Source organism: Lutjanus erythropterus, chromosome 22 (genome assembly GCF_056507025.1).
Source record: "Lutjanus erythropterus isolate fLutEry1 chromosome 22, fLutEry1.hap2, whole genome shotgun sequence".
Taxonomy (NCBI): Eukaryota; Metazoa; Chordata; class Actinopteri; order Lutjaniformes; family Lutjanidae; genus Lutjanus; species Lutjanus erythropterus.
This window is the reverse complement of record NC_139338.1, coordinates 4,257,264-4,280,829: the sequence shown is the minus strand read 5'-3', so window position 1 is coordinate 4,280,829 and position 23,566 is coordinate 4,257,264. Positions and strand designations below refer to the sequence as shown.

The 23,566-nt window shown below is 39.5% G+C and overlaps 1 protein-coding gene across 1 annotated transcript in view; it reads left to right on the top strand.

Moving 5' to 3' along the window:
* Positions 1-23,566, top strand: part of tmtc1 (transmembrane O-mannosyltransferase targeting cadherins 1) — a 212,900-nt gene that overhangs the window by 140,669 nt on the left and 48,665 nt on the right. Inside the window, exons 8-9 of the mRNA XM_084711318.1 lie at positions 2,308-2,429; positions 20,075-20,242. Of these exons, the coding sequence (XP_084567444.1) occupies positions 2,308-2,429; positions 20,075-20,242 (290 nt within the window). The remainder of the gene's footprint in view (positions 1-2,307; positions 2,430-20,074; positions 20,243-23,566) is intronic.

Sequence of the window (23,566 nt, the reverse complement as noted above, 5' to 3'; positions counted from 1 at the left end):
AGTTGTGGAATTTTATTGGAAAAAACCTATGCTTGATTGGAGTAGATGAATAGATCTTTAAATGGTCAAAAAAAACTCAAGCAATAGTCTCCATTGCATCCAAGTCAAGTCTCATTAACATTAACATAGATGGACCCCAAGAGTTCATTCTTGGTCTTCTTTTATTCACCATTTATATTAACATTATCATCTCTGCCAGCCCACACTGTAATGAACATTTTTATACAGATGACCCTATGTTGTATACCACTGGCTTCACTTACTTTGGCCATTGCAAAAGCTGCTTATGATACAAGCATTGTCTAGAATGGCTGTGAATCGCTCCAACTGCTGCAGCGTGGCAGTAACACAGCGCAGCCGTGCCTGATGGAAATTGCGGGTTAGTAAGAAAGCAGTTTAACATAGCAGCAAGAGGTGGAACTAGCTGGTCTGTCAACTTATTGGCTGAATAGCTTTCTTCAGAATGTGGCCAGTCTGCACAGATGTACATGATTGATAGCTTGTTTTATAGATTTTAATCAACCATCACAACAGATGACTAATTAACAAAAAGGGAGCCACCCTACTCTTTATTCATTGCTCCTGGTGAGTGAGTGTGAGATCACTGGACCTACAACATGTCCAGAGCCAATCTCAAATACTCCATAACTCGAGATGTCATATGTTAATTATGATAAAAAAATTACACACAATATCTATAATGATGAGATGATCACATTTTTATATCTAAAAGGTCAAAGGTCACCCTCATTGTGACATCATAATGTTCAGTCAGTCTTCTGTAAAAATAGTCTCTAAGTGAAGACAGCGTGTTTTTACCTTGAAATTATTCACTGGAATCACACGTGTAGAGTGAGAACTTTCATTTTGCTAAAAAATACACTTGATTCCGTTAATTAAATTCCTTCACAGTAGTGAGTAGTGAGTATAGTAGTGAGTGAATCTGTTAGGCAGTAATTTTATTTTTTAACTGTTCTGTTTTATACGACCATTGACAGCTGACTTCTCACTCTTCTTCAGTGGCCACTAGGGGCCGCAAGTGATCAACAACTGCTTCAGTTTGAAATCTTGTCACTTGTGGTGACATTGCAATAGTTGCGTCACCATCTGTTGCCTGCTGGGGGTCTGCACTCAACTGAGTGACCTCTTCTAGTTAATTGTAGCTTTATTAATATCTCACTTTAAATGAATCTTTTATTTATCACTTAAAATATTGTTTTGTAAATGAAGTAATTAAAATGAACCCCTGTGGACTCTACATATGGTTTTGTTGTGGCACTCTAGCTCTCTCTGCGGTTGAACAGACAGTAAATGCACAAAGGGAATTTTAGAAGCAGTTTTATTGTAGCTAAGTGACTTTCTATTTGTTCATCTGTCCATAATATCTGTACACAATTACCCTATCTACAATGATAATTAGAGCGCTGCAGTTTGTTTGTGTGGATAATACTCAGGCTGTTTTTGCAGTCTGCTGTCGTATCACTAACTCTCAGTGTGTGCATTACTGTCTGGGATATTACTGTAGACCCATTATTATACCAGCAGTAGCTCTCTGTTTATGTTTGTAGATGTTCATAATGTTTATGGCAGTAGTGGTGTCAGATCATATCAGCAGCTCGCAGTGTGTTTGTGTTCCTCTCCATAATATCTAACCCATTACCAGGCGAGGGTTGCATCAGTCGCTCAAAGTGTCTCTCGGAGCATGTTTGTTCATCATGTTTCTGTAACATCACTATAGGTCCCTTCCATTCGTGGGAAGCTCTCAATAGCTGTCGGTGAGCCCGTCGACAGGAGAACAAGCCTCTGATTGGAGCGACACTAATCAGCACTTCACACTTCTCCTCGCTCTCATTACTGCTAATGAGGCCATCCACTGAACCCAGCGAGGGGCCGCCGACTCAGCCAATTAGGGGCCTGTTTGTTCAAATAAACACAGCCATGGCGGGATGACATGGAAGGAGCTGAAGGCAAAGGCTGTGGGCATTATGAAATATGAATGGCCTCAGATATGGGCTCTATAGAAAAAGGAATTAACTGTAATTTGATAATTTGATCGCCTTAATTGCTTCTCTGTTGCACAGATGATTGTTAATATTTAAGACAGATTGGTCACGGCAGCTGAACGTGCGTGTGTCAGTGTGTACAAGTGTGTGTGTGTTGGCAGAGTCTGAAAGGCATGCATTACCATTCATAATGCAGACATGCTGGAAGCCGTTACACTTGGAGCATTTGACTTGCTTTATTGAAAAATGTAATATCAGGTTTGTTTTTCTGTGAACGTGCTCATATCTGTGTTCCTCTCTGCAGAGGCAGGAGAGCCGGGAGGTGTTGGTGGGAATGTTGTTCCTGGTGTTTCCCTTCATTCCTGCCAGTAACCTTTTCTTCAGGGTGGGATTTGTCGTGGCCGAGAGGGTTCTCTACATGCCAAGGTGAGTCAGTGTCTGCGTGTGTGGGTGGTGCATATGTGGATGTAACTGCATTTATACTTTTATTGTGTATGATTTCTACTCCTAGTCATCTATGAAGAGTATGTGGATGTAATTTCTTGAAAAAATATGGTTGGTTTTGGTTTGTTAATCAAATTTCCAACCAATCTCGAGAGCCTTTTTCTCTTACAGTTCATTTATTGATGATGCTGTTGCCCTGATCAGCAGGCCCAAACAGAATCTACAGATTTTTTGTGTGTGTTTTTAACAGTTTTCAGCAGTGATCTTGAATGAAAATCTGCATTATGTTTTCTTGCTTGCGATGTGATAGACAATATTCATTCAGATACACAAGTAGCCTGATATCAGACTTAACTGTCAACTTGTTGCACTGCACTTCCATCTTCAGTCCGACATTGCCTGCTCAAACAGATTTCTCTTGGGGAGGGGGGATTTGATTTTCCCTAACCAGTCACTAGAGGCCAACATCATTTTAAAACTCTGGTGCGTTGCCATGACAGCATACTTTGTTTTTTCTTTGTTCAGCTGTGTGTTGTGTTTGCAGTCCGTGTAATGTTACTGCAGGATCATCATGTGCTCCTCAGGGTTGACCCAGACTGTGAAACGCTAACTAGTTAGCAGCTACGAGTCAGGCTAAAGACAGTTAAACCAGTCCAAAACCAGAGGTCTCCCAAATGTTTTGGAGCTGTGAAGCTGGAAGCCACATGCAGAGAAACAAATGTGATCAGCTGATTCATTGTGTTTTCTTTAACTCGTAGCTACTAATTAGCAATAGGTAGTTCTGCTGCATAAACAGGAACTTTTTCCTGTGGCAGCAAACACAACATGCAGCCTTTTAGTAACTATTATATTGAAACCTCAGCTGATCTGATCTACACTTAAGTGATAGCAGCATCTATAGTGGTTACCATTGCTGTTATTGCTCTTCCTTAATTGCATGACACAGCTTGACAACTCTTGAAGATGGCCTTCATCCTGCCCCTAGTGCTTGGTCATTTTTTTTTGTTTCAAGAAACTGCTGTTACATGTCAGAATGCCAAAGCAGAGAATGAGTCAGTGGGCTGAAGGTCTGTACCCAGTCTAATAACAAGTAACAACAGGTGCAGGATATGTTGAGGACAGGAGAAGGAGGAGAGGAAGAGTGCCGGCGAAGGACAGGTCGAAATGTTCCAAAACATTTTTTCAGAACTTTACACAACTCTTTTAAAACCTTCCAAAGGATTTTAAAACATTTCCAAAACAAAAAACCTTCAATTTAAAAAAAAAAAATCTCTGAAAAAAACTTCTCTGAAACCTTACCAGATATTTCAAAACTTGTCCAAAACTTTTACAAATCTTCCAACACTTTATGAAACTTTTACAAAACCTTACAAAACTAAACAGAACTTACAAAGACCTTACAAAGTGTTCTCAAAACCTTACAAAACTTCCCAAAACTATTCAAAATCTTCCAAAATGTTTCAAAATTGTTAGAAAACCTTACAAAACCCTCTAAAACCTTTCAAAACATTCCCAAAAGCATCTAAAAAATTTTCTAGAATGCTCTTACTTCCCAAGGTGGAGAATAAATTGAGGATATGTTGAAACTTTTCCCAGACTTTCCAAAACTGTCCCAGGGATGGACCTAGATGAAACTCAATGATACAACTACTGCTAGTAATACTTGCTTAGCACTGATAATATTGGTAATAGGGATATACATCAAGCATCAGGCACACTCATTTCTTGAGAAATTTTCCAGTGTTACTTGTTATTTTTTACCACCATCTGTAGTTTTGACCACCATATTGCACATTCTGACACTGACAAGATTTAGTGGACCCAGTGAGAGAGTAAAAAAAACACTGCTCACCTGGTATCAGACAGCTGAGGTGCTGGAGCTTTAAACTATCAAACATCTGCACACTCAGACCTGTGCAAAAATCTTTTTAATTAGCAAGCTTTCACTGTTCATGCCTTGAAGGTCTCTGACCAAAAGCTTGCTAATTAAAAAGATTTTTCGCACAGATTTGAGTGCGTGGATGCTTTTCATCATTCATTAGACCCATTGTGGAGCCATTTAGTGGAGCTGGATGTGAGTTAGTGTTGACAGCTGAGAGACAAAATCAAAAGTAATCTAATTGTTACTAAGTCATTGGCAGTCATTGTCATCAAGATTATTTTGAACATATTTGATTTTTGCAACTGGAATCTCTAAAACCATTATAAAATAGCCATGAAATAGAGCTTTATTGCATAATTAGAACAATAGATTACTCTTACAGTTTAATTTTAGAGATTTGGAAATGTAGCAACATTACAAAAAAGAAGTAAAGCAGTCTGATGATCAGACAGCGTCTAAATAACCGTCCATGAATGCCAGACATCTTTTGGACATAAAACAAAGGCATGCAGTAAAATTATTATCTGTACTGTCTGTTGTAAACAACACATCCTCATATCTAAACAACAGACTAGGTCGATTGCCAGTAACACAGCAACATGCCACAACAACATATGTGACCAGCAGAGAGTATAGACTGCAGATACTTTTCTAAGTACAGTGTTACTACTGACAGATAATGACTGATAAGTTGTAGCACTACTGACGGTGTTCCACTGTATTTGGTGACCCATCTGTGACCTGCAGTGATGGAAAAAGTACTCTGTCCCTTTACAATCTAAAAATACTGCATTTAAATTCCTACATAAAGTACTTAACTAAGAGTACTAAGTAAAGCAATTTTGCTTTTTACTGTACTACCTTAGTTAGTACTTTTTGCTTTACTTTTACTTTAGTAACTTACTCAGTACATTTCAGCTTTACTTTTACTTTGCCTACCTTACTCAGTACTTTATACTTTACTTTTTACTTTAGTACCTAACTCAGTACTTTGTACTTTTACTTTAGTACCCTACTTAGTGTTTTTTACCTCACTTTAACTGTAGTACCTTACTTAGTACTTTTTTACTTTTTTTACTAAGTACTAAGGTGAAAGTAAAAGTAGTACTATCTGCAGAAAACATAAACAGAAGATGCACCACAATTCTTTGTTTTCATGTTAAAGCCTCAGAATGTTTCTTCTGGGATCGATGCCTGCAGACCCCCTACAGGGGACAGATTTACCAGCATGACACCTTCACCTCTTAGTGTGCAGGTCTGAGTAATAAAACTGAATTTAGTGATGCAATGCTCGTCTGTATGATCCCAGCGTGTCACTGACTCAGCTGCACAAGACGTCTCATCACTAATGATATTAACATTTTTACTAATTTGCCATATTAATCATTTGAAAGATGTAATGAGGTGAGCAACATTCACCTCGTCTCGGCTCCGCAGAGCGCTGTGGCTGCTCTCTGGTGTGTGTGCGTGTGTGTGCGTGTGTGCGTTTCTGTGTGTGTGTGTGTGTGTGTGCGTGTGTGTCCTTACACACTCTAACACAGCAGTATCACTCTCAAGTCAAGAGTCTCTCCAGTCTCATTGGAGAGTCTCCACTTACTTTGTTTTTCTGCTCTCAATCGCTCTCTGTCCCCCTTTCCTCTGTCACTTAATCTGTCCATCATTCCCTCTGTCCTCGACTCCCGCTGTCACTCTCTCCCCATCCCTCCCTCATTAACTCAAATTCTCCATCCATTGCTTACAGACTTGTTTTCCTCCCATCTCCCCAGCTCTGTTCTTCTCTTCCTTTATCTCCCTCTCTGTGTCTTGTTTCTTTCCGTCTCCATCTCCCTTCAAATCTTCCACTCCAGACTAAATTGCCTCCTCTCAGGGCTCTGTTGTTTTTTCTCTCTCTTAGCTTCCATAGGCGCTTTAAGCCTTTGGGTTTCATGATGCGTGAAGTGTATAAATGTTCCCCATGAATCATGGGATCCTCGGGGGCCGGGGTGACCTTGATTAGGCTTAGAGGGCCCATGGGGTCCACGCACACACACATTCAAACTGTGAATCCTGCCTCCCAGCAGGGGGTTTTAGCTGGCAGCAGATGCCTTCAGGGGGCAGAGCTCAGAGAAATCCCCCTGACTTGGACTCACTGTGCGCTCACTTAACCTGCCGCATGGCTAATTGCAGCGTGACTGTCAGCACACGCTGCTGTGACATCTTAAAGCTCCACTCCAGCCAGTGTTAACTGATGGTCTCTGTCAAACAGAGAATGGAGGTGTGGTTAATAGTTAAATGTAATCCCTAACCATGGCAACAAGGGTGTCAGTACTCAAAAAACTTAAAGGCATCAAGTAAATAGCCCAGTGCCAGGTAGTATTAAAACTTCTCCAGTCAAATGATACCTGCGTTCAATCCTTTTTGTACTGTACTACAGTACTATTAGTTGTATGGTTTTACTCACAGCTAATCACTGCAAGTGTTCAATCTAAAGTGATTGAAGTGATGCTGAAATCATGCTAATTTAATGTGCCATTATTTCTTAATCAAATCCACACCCGCCCAAAACCATTTCTATAAGTTTTAACAGTCTTAACACCAAAATCCTCCCAAGTGTCCAGCTTGGTCTTCAAAGATGTATTATCCACAATTTGGCAACCTCCATCAGCTATTTTTGCCTTTAAGAAAAATTACTGGTTGAAATTGTTTGGTTGAAGTCTTAGAAAGCCTAACCCTAACAGGAAGAAAGCATGATTAGATTTTAACATAACAATAACAATTTTTTAGGCGGACCTGAAACATGGCTCGGTGGTGTGCCAGAGCCATGGTCCCCCAACACTGTGTGAGCCCCACGAACTGACATGGACGACACTGCCTCACTCTCCCTCTCTCTCAGTCCAAATCAGCCCAGCAGTTCATTTCAGCTCACTTCAGTTCCAACAACCAGACACAGAAGAAAAAAATACCATCATGTCACCATCCACTGGCTCTGGTGGCTCAAACATGTCTGGACATGTCCAATAAAGCTGCTAGACACAGCGTCCATGTTTAAAGGTGTTTGAGACAGCAGAGTGGACACACCCTCATTGTTTCAGAGCAGAGAAAACTGATCATTTTTTCAGGATTTTGAGACCTAACTTTATATACTTGTTGACTTTGGCTGGGTGGTTAGTAACACATGTTTCTGTGGTGTGACAAACTCGGAACACACATTTATTGTTGTTTTACATGATCTTTAATTCTGATTAATATTCTGTGCATCTCGGCAGTCAAATGTTTGCCAGATTCACCATAAACGCTTTTTGTACCATTTGTTTCAAACAGATTTCTTTCAGAATTAATCAATCTAGCTTGTGGCTTTTTTTAGACTTATTTGATTATATTCTTATTATTAAAGAGCACAAAAACCTCCATAAATATACAGATATTGAACTGCAGGCAGTCGGCGACGTACCAGCAGGAGGCAAAACACATCTTTAATTCAAAAACAACTACCAAATGTTCCCATCTGCTGCTTCGACTCTGTTGTTTGATTGGACATTTTGTAAAACAAAAATTGGATGTGGAAGAATAAATACAGAGGAAGAGTGTTCCTTCCTCCTCCTCCCCCACCGGTGTCTCCTTTCCTGCCATCCTCTAACTGTCCTTTACCTCCCTCTCTTTCTTCCCCTGTCTATTAATTCTGTTAATCTCCCGTCTTCAGTAGGACGGGGGAGTTTCTGTTACAGCGGTTGAGTCGTCTGCAGAGGCCAGCAGCAGGATTAGCAGTGATTTCCATTCAGACAGGTTTCCAAAGCCTGCAGAGGGGAGAGGGGTGAGGGTGGGGGGGCATTACTAACACCCACTGCAGACCTCTGAAACACACCAAAGAATGATGAGTCGATGTATGCTCTGCAGACACAGAAGACAGCAGATTATGAAAGTGCGGCGCATGCATGTGCAAAAAAAAGCGCCGTTACTGGCTCCTGACCTTGCCTTTGTGTTTCCGTGGTGACACATGAGCGTCTGTGGCGCTGCTGCTCCGGCTCATCAGCCCTGAGACAGTAGAATAAAGTCTGCGCTGTAAAGGAAATCATTTCACTGCAAAAACAACACAGCCGAGGAAATGTTTCACCGGAGGCACAAACACACTCTGCAGTCGGCGGCTGTCGCGGTTCAACAGAGAGCGTGATGGTGTCACTCCTACAACACACCCACACACACACACACACTCTGTCTGTCAGTTGTCCTTAAATCCACCAGACATTCACACATGACCTCTTCTGCTGACTGTTCTGCGGGCTGCATTGATTCCCTAACACCCTGTCCTTAACTTGTCCACGCTACACGTCTCACGTCAGCCACAGCCCTCAGCAGAACCTAATCCTTATTTCAGTCACAAGCCTGCGCACATAATCAACACTTTATCTCCAGAATTACACCACTTCAATAGTGTAAGCAGCCAAAGTAAACCTCAGTCAACAAAACCCTTTTCAATGATATAAATTGCTATTCTGGAGCACTGGGACAAATCATGTTCAGCAAAAAAGCTTTAAAAATTGTTAATACCAACTCTGATTCCAGTTCCTTTAAAGGATTTATATGTATGAAATATGTGATATAAAAAGTTTGCTTAAACTTTTCAATTTCTAAACTTGCTCTGTGCCAGAAAACAGCCTTGTCCCAGACAAGAATTCACAACTTCAAATCATAAAAAAAACATGTAAAAGCCTTCAAAATCTAAAACTAACAAAATCTACTGATATCTTAGGTATGCAAATATGCTATTATAATCATCTTTGTTTTTTATTGAAAATGTTGGCCCTTTAAAATTGTGTCACAGATTTCCATCACTGCCATCAGATTTTTACAAAAACCTAAAATTCATTCTATTATATCATTCTATATCAATATTTCTATCAGATGTGTCTCGACCATCACATGTCGATTCTGTAGTCCCAAAGATAAATAAGAATTATGGTTTAAAAATGTGTATTTTGTTTAACATTAAGAGATCTCTGCAAAACATAAAACAAAAAGATAGAAAATCTGACAGAGTTGATGTCTACATTTCTTAAAAATTGAATCACGAGGAGGTTGGCTCATTACAAGGTTTAACAGCCAAGAGTTTGATCTCTTAAAATATATTTTCCAGCATAATTGAAACCTAAAAATCAAAACTCCCTTAAAATACACTTTTGTTCCAATTCTCTAGAATGAGTTTTCGTTGTCAGCAGGCAGTTCAGTTCTGAAAACACGTCATGCTGCCAATTTATAAGAGATAAACTCCTTGTAACTCTCAGAGAGACCTATTATTATTCAGCATAGAAAGGAATACATTTGCATGTAGGATATCCAGGTCTAAAGCATCATGTTCTATTTTTATAACCTGAATCTGATCCCTTTAGTTGCTGTTCAATATGATAACATTATAGACACCATTGCAGCCAGTGGTGGAAAGAGTACTATTACTGAAATATCATTCAGTTACATATACAAATACTAATAAAAATACTAAACTACTCAGTATAGAGTATAAGTTCTTTTTTAAGCATTGATGTTTAATGCATTATCAGTAGCAGATTCCTGCTCTGTTGTGCTCACCTCTCCAAGCCTGTACCTGCTGCAGAGCTTTAAATTATTATTTTACTGGCCTGTTCGTGATCGGACAGACTTATAGGCTCAGGCGTGGTCCTAGACCAGTTTTACTGGTGGGCCAGGCTGAGGGAACATTTGACTCAGGACAAAGGAGACGCTGTTCATGCTTTCAAACTTCAGAATATGGGGAATAAATGTGTTGCCGGATAAAATATGGAAGGCTGCACTTTCCCATATACATAAGTCTTCAGTAAACAGTCGACACAAGTTAGTTCAGTTCAAAGTGGTTCACTGTGTGTATTATTCTTAGGTCATGTGACTTTAATTTTACCCCTCTGTATCTCTAGTCTGACAAATGCAAGTCAAGCGATGATACACTTTTGCACTTATTCTAGAGCTGTCTACTAATCCAGTGTTTCTCAATCGTATTACACCACGGACCACCTGAGGAAATATTGAGCTCTCCAAGTACCACCTAACTGTTCTGCACAGTTTGGTGCTAGCAGGTTTAGTGAACATCTCACTGGTGCATCTTAAGTAGCCACCAGCTCTTTCACCGTCGTCAGAGGTGGGAAGTAAAAAAGACTTAACAAAACGAACAATATTAACAATGTAACAAGACAAAAGAGACATCAAATGTAAAAGACATTGGACAAAAAAGACATAACAAGATGCAAAACGGTGTAAAAGATGCAACAAGACAAAAGACAATGCAAGAAGATGTAACAAGATGAAAAAACATCTAAAATATGTAACAAGACAAAAAAATAAGATAAAAAACTATGTGAAAGACTGCTGCATTTTACTTTTATACATATCAGAGCCCTCACTTTTTCACTTCTCCTGCAGTAAACAAGTTGAATCAGTACTTCTATTTTTACCAGAGTCTTTTTTAAACACAAGTTATCTGTACTTGTACTTGAACAGAGACTGTGACTTTTGCCACCTCTTACTGGCATCCACTTAATTTTCAACACGGCTGCTAGAATATTCAAATATTCTCCTCCTGAGCTGCACTCTTTCCCTTTGGGGCCTCGATCAGTGTTTTTGAAGTGGTCATTTTTATTCTCTTTATTTTACCTCTGCTCTTTATCTTGCCATTACTTTACAGCTTATAACAAGCCGATGGATGACATGTACACATGATCATGACTGCATAACAGGCAGATATTGAAAGATTTCAGTGATGGGATATTTTATTTATTTTCATTACAAATTGTGTAGCATTTCAAGGATTCTATGGTTATATTTATTTCATTTGAAAAAATATTTTACTGATATTCCACTAGAGGAAGTTTGCGTACCACCGATGGTACATGTGCTGCAGTTTGAAAGCCTCCTGACAGGGACTTGGCTCTTTTTGGATGTGCAAAGGACTCTGTAACACTTCCATTATATATTCAAACAGCTACAACCTTTTAATGAGCACGCTGCTAGCCAGAAAAATTATTCTGAAAGACTGGAATACATCAACTCCACTTTTCTTCAGAAACTGGCTGTGTGAACTTGTCGGTTTTGGTTACTCACATGGACAAACTGCGATTTAATCATCCAAAATGTCAACATAAATGTGACAAAAAAAAGGCTTGAGGTCCATTTTTGCAATATCTGGACTAAAAGAGTGCATCTGGATGGACATATTAACTGGGTGTTTTTTGGTTTTGTTGTTCCTGAATACCCTCATCTGTGATGGGTTGTGCATAATAATCATACATGGATGATTGCTTGTATTTCTAGGTGCTTTTGTGTTATCAACTCTCGACTATGATGAACTCAGGTGTCAAGATCCCTCTCCCACGTGTGAGCTTGTGTGTGTTATGGTTTGGTTTTGAGCAGGGACTTTTTTGTATGTTGTTAATGAAATATGGTCATTTGTCAGTTCTCAAGAGTGGGTGATTACTTACCTTCGTACTTATCATTCTTGGTAGGCATGCTGGGATGTTGTTTTAGAAAATGTGCACAGGCTTTTTGTGTCTAGAAGAGAGCATTTAGTACCTATTGTGTGTGTGGGTGTCTCCTTTTGCATGTGGGTGTAAGTGTTTGTGTGTGTGTGTGTGTGTAGCATGGTAATGAGTGTCAGGGGGCTCTTGTCAACGACCTGATTGGGGTGTTTTTCATAAGCGAATTAGTGTAGGATAATCTCATTTTCTGCTATGTTGATTCACACGCTGTCTGTTTCCAGTGCTGCACAAGCCACACTCACACTCTCACACACACACACACACACACACACACACACACACACACACACACACACACACACACACACACACACACACACACTCTGCTATATAATCTGTCCTGTCAGTGCAGATGTATTCCAGCTATTGTATAGACTGTCATTGTAGTGTAGAAAATAGACTCCATTTAGTTTCGATGCAGAGAACAGTGTGTGCGATGTATCTGCTGTATGTCTGTGTTTTCTGTGCTGTTTGATGCTCAGAACTCTCAGTCCCTGTATCTGTAGTCCACTCTGTACTCAGTAAGTGCTATTGTTTCTTTGACCCCTCCTCTCTGTCCTCCTGCTTCATCTCTACGGCTGTGTAGGTCATCAGTTTTTCTTTCAAGGCTTTCACTTGTGACTTTATTTTTCTCAAGTTCACCAATCTAAGATCAACAAGCCACAATTCAAATTGGAAAAATACTTAAGGTTTCACCACAGTCAAGCTTTGAAGTCTTCCAAAAACTTATAAAGGATGATAGAGAATGTTTCCACAGGTCACGAGGGCTCTCTAACCATTTAAGAAGTATTAAAATTAAAATTATTACACTTTCACAACTGCACGCCTATTGGAGATTTGTGTTAGTCAGCACTCTGTATCACTCTCGCTCTGTATCAAAACCCCTTTGAATAAATCCTTGAAACTGGTTGTCAGGCAAAGACCTGCATATCTAGACTATAACTGTGTTTCCAGTGACAGCAGTCAGGCTTTAGACACTGTAAATAATGATTGTTTTTATCATCAATAAATCTGTAGATCACTTTCTTGATTAATTGATTATCTGTATGGTCAGAAAATGGTGAGAAACTTTGATCACTAATTCCCAAAGCCCAACATGACATCCTCAAATATCTTGTTTTGTCCTCAACCCAAAAAGAGTTAAGTTTCATTTTATTGTCATAGATGACTAAAGTAACCAGAAAATAATCACATTTGAGAGGCTGAAATCAGATAATCTTTTTTCTTTTTAAATATTCAAAATGATAACTCCAGTGTCAGTGTATTTGGCATTAATTTAATACATGATAACTAATCACTTAATTGACAAATCAGCTCTGTTTTAGACCACAGTATAGTACAGTTTCTTTCACTGCAGTTGTACTGAATGAAATGATCCTACATCAGGATAAATACGGGGGTCCTGCTGGGTCCTTTGCTGTTTACACTCTACTTAAACAATATTATCAGTCCAACTCCAACTTATAATATCCATTTTTATGTGGCTGACAGTCTTGTATGCATTTGGCTTCTCTTCAGCTCCAGATATTGATGTAGCTTGATCTTCAACTCAGGTTATTTCAAAATTAAAATTCTTCAGACATCTCTGCATAATCTCAAGCTTGCTGCCATCCATACAAATAATCATACTGAAATTGAAAGGCAGATGCTATTAGCACCCAGGTATCAGTAGCCAACAATGCTATTTGCACTTGGGGTGAAATAGCCAATTTGGTTATATAAAGCATATTATGGGAAAGACAACCAGGTGTCTGTAGTAGAACTTTAATCAGGCCTGAATAATTAAGCATGAAAAGGCCCAAGCCCAACAAAACTCTGTCTGAACCAAACCTGAACTGACCCTCAGTTTCAGCCGATTACACCCGATTACAGCCCGACATTTTTCCTAACAAGCTTCCCTCTATCTATCAAACAGTAGGAGTTGGCAGTGACAGGGACACTACATGCAGCCCAAACCCAACGTAAGCCCAGGAAACATGTCAGAAATACAGCCGACCCAACCCAACCCATTGGGTTCGGGCGCAGATCTCAAGCCCTAGTCTATAACCATCAATGCTATTTGCAATCAGCATGGCAGAGGCCTGGCAGAAACAAACCAGGATCTTTTCCTGGCTCAGGTTCAGTTGTCTCAGACTGTGTGGAGGGCTGAGACATATCAGCTTGTCTCTGAGCTCTATTCAGAATGACAAGTCTTTCCATCTTTTACTCTGACAGTTGCTATTTTTGAATGCTGTGTACCTGTGCGAAAACTCACAAGCTGGAAAGCGTTGGCGCGTTACTATGACAACAGGCAACTAGAGCTGTCCTGTCATTAGCTACTGCGTGACTACAGATTTAAAAGTCTTTTTAATATGCTAATGCTGATGCATATTGCTCAGTTTTTCCATTTTGATATGTTTGAAATATTTGTGAAACAGAACAAAATAAAAAAGGAAATGACAAAATCTTGCTGCACCCTTGGCCCATCCATAAGTCATGCCAGGATGCCGTGCTTTGGAAAGCACTGGTCTAGGGTTTTAACATACTGACCTAACCACTCTAACATCCCCAGTTCACGTCCAGCTGGGGAGACTATCTTGCATATTCTTCTCTGTTTCTTCCAAAATAAACCAAACAACTATGCCCCTTATTTTTCAAAACCTCTTCTTGGTGAATTTGCATATTTCTGACTACTCTGACAACGTCTACTGGCACTTTTTTTTTAGTCCGCACCCTTGATATTCATCTGGTATCACTTTTTCCAGGTCAGTGCTGGTAGTATTGAACAACCACTTCCACTACAGATCTTACTGCCAACAATGCTGCAAAAATGAGAGTTTTCAGAATGTTTTTTTTTTTTTTTAGATGCCTGAAATATGGTCTGTGGTTAACACAAGCTTAACAGATTTTCATGTTTAGTTCTATGACATAAAATGTTAGTTAATACCCCACTCATGGATTTTAAAGCTTTTACATGTCTTAAAAAAAGCGGTTGCTAACAAGTGGCTAAATGAGACTACTAAAAATAAATATCATGACACCCAACTCTAGTCATTTAGTGGTGGTTACGTTGAGTGATGTGACCATGGTTTAACATTACATTGCACTTCAAGCAATTGAATTTATGTTTAAATAAAATCATAAAAGCAGTGTTCATTTGTGAAGATTCCAATGGAAAACTCTGTTTGTGGAGGGAACCAGAGTGATGCTAACTTTCAGGTTAACCTACTAAATGACATTATCCCTGCAACACTTTATAGACTAAAGGTAAAAGATTCAGTACACACTCTAATCAGCCTGCTCGGCTAAATAGATAGCCAGATAATAGACCTTAGCTGCACACATCCTGGGAATTATGAGGGCCCAAACACTGACCTGTGTGGGGACTCTATTGAAATTATTACAGTTATTGTTATTTATGGAACTAAATTGCATTTTTGAGGGGGTAAACATACTATAACAATTATTTAACTTGGCACATGCATCAGTCATGATGAAAAGTTACATGTGATATTGTTTTTTGCTGATGGGTGTGGCTAAATGGCCTGACCACACTCCTTAAAAAGCAACCCCTGCAGCATGTTTCACCTGCATGCATAAAAATCAGTCAGCATATGTTATGCCCAGATGTTCAAAAAAGTCTCTTGGAGCGATAGCCTAAAGCCAAAGCCTAAAGCCATTTTAAATTTCATGGTTATTTTTGGCAATTTCCACGTGTTGTAGTTTAATGAACTCCTCCTACAGAATTTGTCAGGTTGACTCTTAAATTTGTGTAAAGTAGTCTAGACTACTTTGGTATCAAAAGTTTGTAAAAGAGTCAGTTACTGTTGAACAGCGTGTCAATGGCGTTGCATTGAATTTTGATGTTTCACCATGAAACAGGAAGTTATACCCTAAATCCAACAGGAAGTCAGCCATTTTTAATTTATTGTGCCATCTTTGTGCATTCTTGTCTCCTCCTAGGCAATTGATTGGTTCAGAATTGGGGTGTGCAATCTAAAGATGATTGTGATGAAAAGTTATCAATAGTTTGAGTTTTTGACGTTATCACCGTTGTCACTGTGGCGTGGCAACAAATTTTGATGTTTTGCTATAAAACAGTTGTTGAAACTTCAGTATACATTATCCAATCTGCCCTAAATTTCATGTTTGATAAGAGTGGCAGCCTGAAGACATCTAAATACCAATCAGAAGTCATTGTGCCACCAACTGGCAACAGGAAGTAAGCCTCTTGTGGCAATCATCATTAGATTTACATGAAATTTTCAAAGTGTGGTCTATACTTGATATGCTGGAACATAATATATAATTAGTGGATGTTTTGTACCACCATCTAGTTGAGACAGGAAGTGCCTCTTTCCTGTTGTGTCCAAAAGAAATTCAAAGCCTATCGACAACTGGCCCCCGCACGCCACAATGTGTGCAGAGGTGCGATGGCCCAATCATCGCTGCTTTAATCGCATCGCAACTTTAATTATTACTATAAGCAACATTTAATCAGATAATCTCATTGAGATGAAGATCTGTTTTGCAGGAGAGAAGTGAGACCAGCAGGAGAGATAAGACACACACCAAAACACAGTCAGTCGACAGCATCAGAAACAGTCAGTGACAGAATGACTGATGGCTGCACACAGTGTTTGTCTGACACAGCTGACAGGACATACAGTGAGGAACAGAGGGACTGAGGGAGACGTCTGAGCTGGTTAACGTCTACCTGCCAATTTATGGATGGATAGAGAGAAAGAGTGAAAACGTATAGAACGAGAGAAAGAGGAGTGGAAGGCAGAAGTTGCTGCTCTTTTTTCTTGAAGTTAGCTTCCTGTTTTTTCGTGGTTATTTCTTGTCAGCTTCGTTTATTTGCATCCTGAAGTCTCACATCAGAGTTGCTGGATGGAAATTCAGCAGTTCTTATTTCAGTAAGACGTCGTCAGTATCAGTAAAAATGTTTCCATCAGGTGGGTTTTGCTTTTATCAATGAAGACTTCACATGCCAAACAAGCAACAGAAAGACATTTGTCAAATAAATTATAGCAGACTCTCCTCATCTAACTGACCATTGTTTCTGCTGTCATCTCAGATATTCTTTTATCACTGAAAGACTGAAAATATTGGTGACGGTGGCTGACATGCAACCACAACAACAACAACTCCTCAATACTTTATTTTTCTCTCTAGACATCTAATTTTTAGTGTTGTGACAGGTCTGCCTCTTATTTTCATTAGCCGGCTGGCCTCCAATGTAACTTGTATTACCACCTTGCTGACATTTTTCCTAGCTTATTTTATTTTATTCAGTCCAACCCAGGCAAAAGAAATGTACCTGCTTCCCCTACTTGTATTTCTCAGAATATGAGAAATGTTTGTGTAAGATTCACTTTCACAGCTTGGGTGTAAACATGCACTAACCTCGAACCTAACTGACTGCAAACTGTCCAGACAGAGCTGAAGTTTGAGGGAATGAAAAGGAACAGACCAGACTATGACTGAAACTAATGGTTATTTCCATTATCAGTTAATTCTTCAATCATTTTTCAATCATTTTCTCAATTAATCAATTAGTTGTTTGGACTGTATAATATCAGAAAATGGTGAAAAATAGTGTTTTCCAGGCCCTAGGGGATTGCCCCAAAGGTCATGCTTTGTCCATAATGTTGTTTCTTCATTTTTTTCCTTAAAAATGACTGTAAACAATTAATTGATTATCAATATAGTTTGCTGATTGATTTAATAGCTGACAACTAATCATTTCATTCAGTAATCGTTGCAGCTCTATTTGAGACCACAATATAGTATAGTCAGTTTCACTAAAGTTGTACTGAATAATATTATCTTCCCTTGGGATAAATACAGGGGTACCACAAGGGTCTGTGTTGGGTATTTTACTGTTTACACTCTACTTAAAGAATGTTATCATTCTGACATAGACTTATATATTTGCTTACTCCCTTCTAGACACGACCCTCTCTGTCTCTCTGTCAAACTAATGACAGCAGACTGTCTGTAAACAGCACGATGTTACACAAGACTTTATTTGTGTGGACACCCAGGTTTGGTTTGTCACCAATTTTGGCATTTTTACTTTTTTAATTAGTCCCAGAGGACGACGGTATCAGTGATTGATTAGTGATCAGTCTGCCCTCCTCTCCTCCCTCACCTGTTCACTCTGCTGTGAGAAGGTCTGAAAGTTTCTCACAGAGAAACACAGACTCTCCTGTTTTACGTTTAGGCCTCTTTATACAGTTGTTTAATTTTATAAGTGCATCTGGTTGGTGTCGATGTCATCATGTTAGTTTCGACTGTTGTAATAAACTTTAACAACAGTCTCCTCCACATGCAGCTTCTCTGCGGTTGGTCTGTGCATTTCCTGATCAGCTAAACCAGCTTAAAATATCCTAATAATTTATTGGTTATAGGTCCGGGTCCGTATAGGATGGCGTGTGGGTCCGGACTCGGACCGTGGTCCGCTTGTTAGGGACCCCTGATATATGCAACTTTCATAGGACTGAATGATGGCCCTCCAAAGTTGCTATGGTGGTCTGTCTGAATGGATCCTCATACGTTAGGCAGTCCTTCACCACTTCCCAGTCTTGGTTAATGAAAAGCAGGTAATTATTGGTTATCAGTATTGGCTGAAAAAATCCATATCATACATCCCTAAAAATTAACCTTCTTAAAAGAGTTTATGGTCTTAATCACTAGTTTCAAGTCTTCTTCAATATAGTATGATGTTTTCTTTTGTTGACTATGTTCTCATTTAGAGTGACATAAAGCAGGGAATACTGTAGGGCGGAGCTACAGTGTGATTGACAAGTCATTCTCAGTGAGTCCGTCCAGTGCAACACACTGTTAAAGTTACTGTCTGTTACTGCATTGCCTGTGTCTCGCCTCAGGTGTTTTCAGAAAAATAATTTTGCGTACTGTTTGGCTGTAATACTAGAAAGATCGTGACCAGACAGCCACCATTGTGTTTCCAGATTCCTGATTCAGTGGTGTTGATCAACTAGAAAACTAGAAAATAGCATTTTTTCCTTGAGAACTAAAGTGGGCGTGTCATATTCTCCTGGTTGTTGTACATTGTGTTGTGATGATCACAATGGTTCCACTCAGTTTTGTGTAACAGCAGGCTGGTTCACTTGATAGCACCAAGGTCCCGAGGATTTTGAACAGAAGAGACAAACCAGAGCTAATTTAGTGAGGGGCACGGAGAACCTTTTTATGTTCCACTGGTTTTATCTAGAACCTACCTAGAACTACCAAGAACTGCTCCATATTATGGTACAAAGAACCCTCAATGAGAGAGTTCAGCAGTCTGTGAAGGACTCTTTCTTCTAAAAAAGGGTTCTTCAGAAGCAAATGACTCTGGGTTGAACCTCAGCCCTTCAGGGGGTCGACCCAAAACCAAGCACCACCCAAACTCAAAGCTTCAGAACAGCAGTCCACAAACCAGTGAGTGACGTCACGGCTGGTTGCCACCCTGTTTAAACAGATGATGATCTGTGTGTCCATGGACAATCCATGAAAAGTGCTCCCTCAGCCTCGTTCTGCTCTGTGCCTCAGCCCATCTGGAAAAAACATACGAGGAAGCGAAGACTGAAAGTTAGCGTGAGAAAATGTGATTTCATTGTGCTGCTTTCTATGTGATAAGGCTCTTATTCTCCAGGCTCCACATCTCTCCTCCTCCTCTGTTTAACATTGTCCTACAGTACATTTTAAACAGCTTACACACACCTTCATCCCTCCCTCCTCTTCTTTCCACCACCTTCTCCCATGACTGTCTTTCTCTCTCTGGACTGAGCTCCTCTCTAATCTTTGCTCTTATTTTTTCAGCCTTATCACCGTTTCCAAGTCATGCGAACTTAAGCCTTCCTCGATATTTTCTCTCAGTGTCTTCTCTTCCCGTTTCTTTCCTGTTGTTCCTTCCAGGCACAGTGTTTCAGTGGATCTGCACTTGGATGGAAACTGTGCAACAGTGTGGAAGGAATGAAAAAAACTCCTCTTGCCTTAAGCCAATCTGGCACATACGCAAACACACACACACTTCAGCGCAGTGTGTGTGTGTGTGTGTGAGGACATTTACGCTAAGTTTTTATACCATGTGACGCAGGTCAGAGGGTTTGGGGGGGAGATGTTGTGTTTTTATGGGAAGCATGATGTGATGTCACAGAGGTGTGAAGAGGCATGTGGTGAGGATGTAGGATGCAGTAACATCAAGAAGAACTTACAGATTTTTTTTTTGTCTTATTTTCCAGTATGGGTTACTGCATCCTGGTGGCTCATGGTCTGGGTCGGCTGTGTTCGGTTGTGGGCCGTTGGGGCACCACTGTCCTCAGCGTCTCCATGCTGCTGCTGCTCCTTCTCTTCTCCTGGAAGACCGTCCAGCAGAACCACGTCTGGCTCTCGAGGGAGGCCCTCTTCCGGTGAGCAGTGCCTTTTTACTGTTTACAGTCCTGCAGATTTCCCTGTAGAGCCTTTCTGAGCCAACATCATGAATACGTGACGGTGTTAGCTGAAGGCAAAATCCAGGATAAGCTGGAGGCAAACATGAAGAGTAGTAGACTACATAACCAAGAGAAAGTGTCATCTTTGCTGTGTTGCTCAAAATTGAAGTTTTATCACATACCAGCTGCCTCTGCCAGTCAAAAAAATGAGAACAACTGTGGTTAAACACAGTAAGTTGAAAGCTGGGAGATGTGTGCAAGCCGCGACAAAATAAACAACTTGAACTCACAAAATGTCAAGAAAGGAAATATTCTTGCTCCTATTTTCCTTACTAAACACAAAAATACAACCGATCACCTTCAGAGTTCAAGTTTCTCTCTTTTACCAAACTATGATGAGCTTTAATTTGCATGGCAGCTCCATAAAACACACTTAAAAACATAGGAAATAAAACTCACCAAAACGGTCTTGGTCAGTCTTTCCACTGTTATAACAATCACCAAGTTGAGTTTGGTCAAAACGACTCGCTACATTAAGGAAAAGCCCCACCGATTTTTTTCTGTTGGAGATGGAAACGCAAAATTTGCTGTAGAAACTGTAAAGACGTGGCTACACATGACAAAATCCAAAAAATCAATTTCATCATGCTGTCAGTGGTAGACAAAGTAGGAAAAAGTTAAACATTAATTTTCAGTGTTGAATATCATATAGTTTAACACCAGATAAAAGCACTTATTGTTGAAATTAGTTGTTTAAAATCCAATGCATTTGATTTACCTCGCAGGTTTTGAGGTACAGCCCTTTCTTCATTCTTAGTCATATAGAATTACTGTTTTGATCATTTTTCACAGCAACACTGGTGGAAAATAAACTCATAAGATGTCGAGAAAGGAAATATTCTCACGCCTATTTTCTTCTGATCTTGCTGTTTTGTTTGGTGTCAGAATCTAAATAGTAATATAATGTTTCCACATTGAAGTTTTATTGCACACCAGCTGCCACTGACATTCCAACAATGCAAAGATGACTGTGGTTAAACACAATAAGACAAAAGCAAGGAGAAGGTGGCTGTGTGCGAGCCACAACAAAATAAAGACCGGTTTCCCTTATTAAATAGAAAAATACAGGCAGTCACCTTCTGAATTCAAGTTTCTCTCTTTTCCGGAAGAGATTTGTCCAGCGACTGCACCTGTAAAGTGCTGCTGTTGGTGGAAACCTCTACCAGAAGTTGATTTTAAAAAATACTATTGAACTTGATACAAAACATGATTGTAAACCATCAAAGGAAACCTGTGATTGTAATACAGGTTACTGTGCTGTACACATGTTTTATGTAGCTGTATTGCTATGGAAGAAATAAAAGAATATATAAATATATAATAAAAATCAGTATCACTCAGTATCAGCAGACCTCCAGTATTAAAGGACTGAAGCGTCCTTGTTCAAGTCCTTCTTGACCTTCTGTTGAGAGATATTAATAAGAATCACTATAAGACTCTGACACTCAGAAGCCCTTTGACTTGTATTAGGAGGTGATAAGATTTTATCAATATCAATTCTGCTTAATCGGTCTGAGTCTTTAATGATTACAGATCAACGTTCTGTGTGTGGGGGAAAAAAGGCCTACACAGGTTTTCGGAGTCATTGTGCCATCTGTCAGCATCTAAAATAGATGAAATGAGATTTAGGTTTTCATAGCTGAAGAAAAAATGTGCTTAACCTGCCTCTGTGGTGCTCGTGTTCTAACAGGGTGTTTACCCTGGCTAATGGACATGATGCTTGGTTGGAAATCCATCAATCAAACGAAATTTATAGAGCACAAGTCGAACATCAAATACAACTCCAAGTGTGAAACATAGAGAGAGCTATAAAATGTAAATAAAACTTGTAAACACAGGAGATGAAATTAACAGTAAAGTGAAAGCAAAAATCGACCACTCTAGATAAAAGCCAGGCTGCAAAAAGGTGTGTTTTCTTTCAAGAATATCCACAAACTCTGCTTCCCTCAGGTCCACTGGCAGGCAGGTCCACAGTGACTAAAGGCAGCCTCGCCAAGGGTCTCAGACTGAACCCCAGGAACAGAGAGAAATACCAGAGGACCTAATGGACACATATTTTTAAACCAAGCCAGACAGGTAGTCAGGAGCAAAACCTTTTAGGGGTTTGTAAAACCAATAAAAGAATCTTCAAATCAGTTTTTGCAGGTGTGATATGTGCTCTTGTCCTGGTCCTGGTCAGCACACGAGTTTTGCAGCTGACGGATGGATTTTTTGGTAAACCAGAGAGGAGGAGGGTGTTACAATAATCAAGTCGACTAGTGATTATGGCTGCATTGATTGATCAGTGAAATAATTAATTTTTAAATATCTTCACCCGAGTTTGTGAGAGACAGAGACACAGAGAGAGTTGTGTCTAGAAGGGAACCTCAGAACCTCAGTCTTATTCATGAAACAGTCAGACTTTGTAGATGACATCAGAAACCTGAGGAACCAATCCCGTTAATTGAGGGGTTGGCACTATGCATATCATTAACAGTGATACCCCCCCCCAAGTCAGATGTAGCTAGTTACTGTGATTAAATAGCCCATTTTAACAAGGTATTTGAACTTATTTTGAAAAAATAAAAAAGCATTCCATATTGTTTAAAACATGACCAGAGGTGGACTAACATTTACATATGCCAACAAATTTTAGGAGGGTCCACTAAGAAAAGAATAAATACAAATAAAATAAACGTGTAAATAAACATCAGTACTGCTCAGTATCAGGCAGCTGCTGAATGTTTTAAGAAAAACAGACGTCTGAGCGCTTTTGCATAATCTACATAGAAAAAGTCTGTTTTCATTCTACCTCAAAAATTGACTATCAGCCACCATGTCTGTCATCAGTGAGTTATTCCTCTCAGTATCAGTCTCAAAAATCCCACATCGATCTGGGTCTACGTTCCATCTCCCAGCATCAGTAAAAGGAAAGGATAAGCTTGGATTAGTGTTGTATATTTAAGCACTTTCCTCAATCGATCATTGGTAACATTAACGGTTAATTAATCGATTCATCATTATTAAACAAACATAAAAAATCTGCTCATATTAAACAGTATTAAATGTGTCTTTCCACCTCAATCAAAGTTTCATTTCCACAGCAACATACTGAATATATATGAATAACTGATATAGAACATTATATCTGTGATAGGCCGATATTGTGCTGACATATCAGAATTAAATACCAAATTACATGCGCAGCACACTCATTCAAAAAAATCTGTTATATTTCAGATCTTTATTTGATAGTTGATCAAT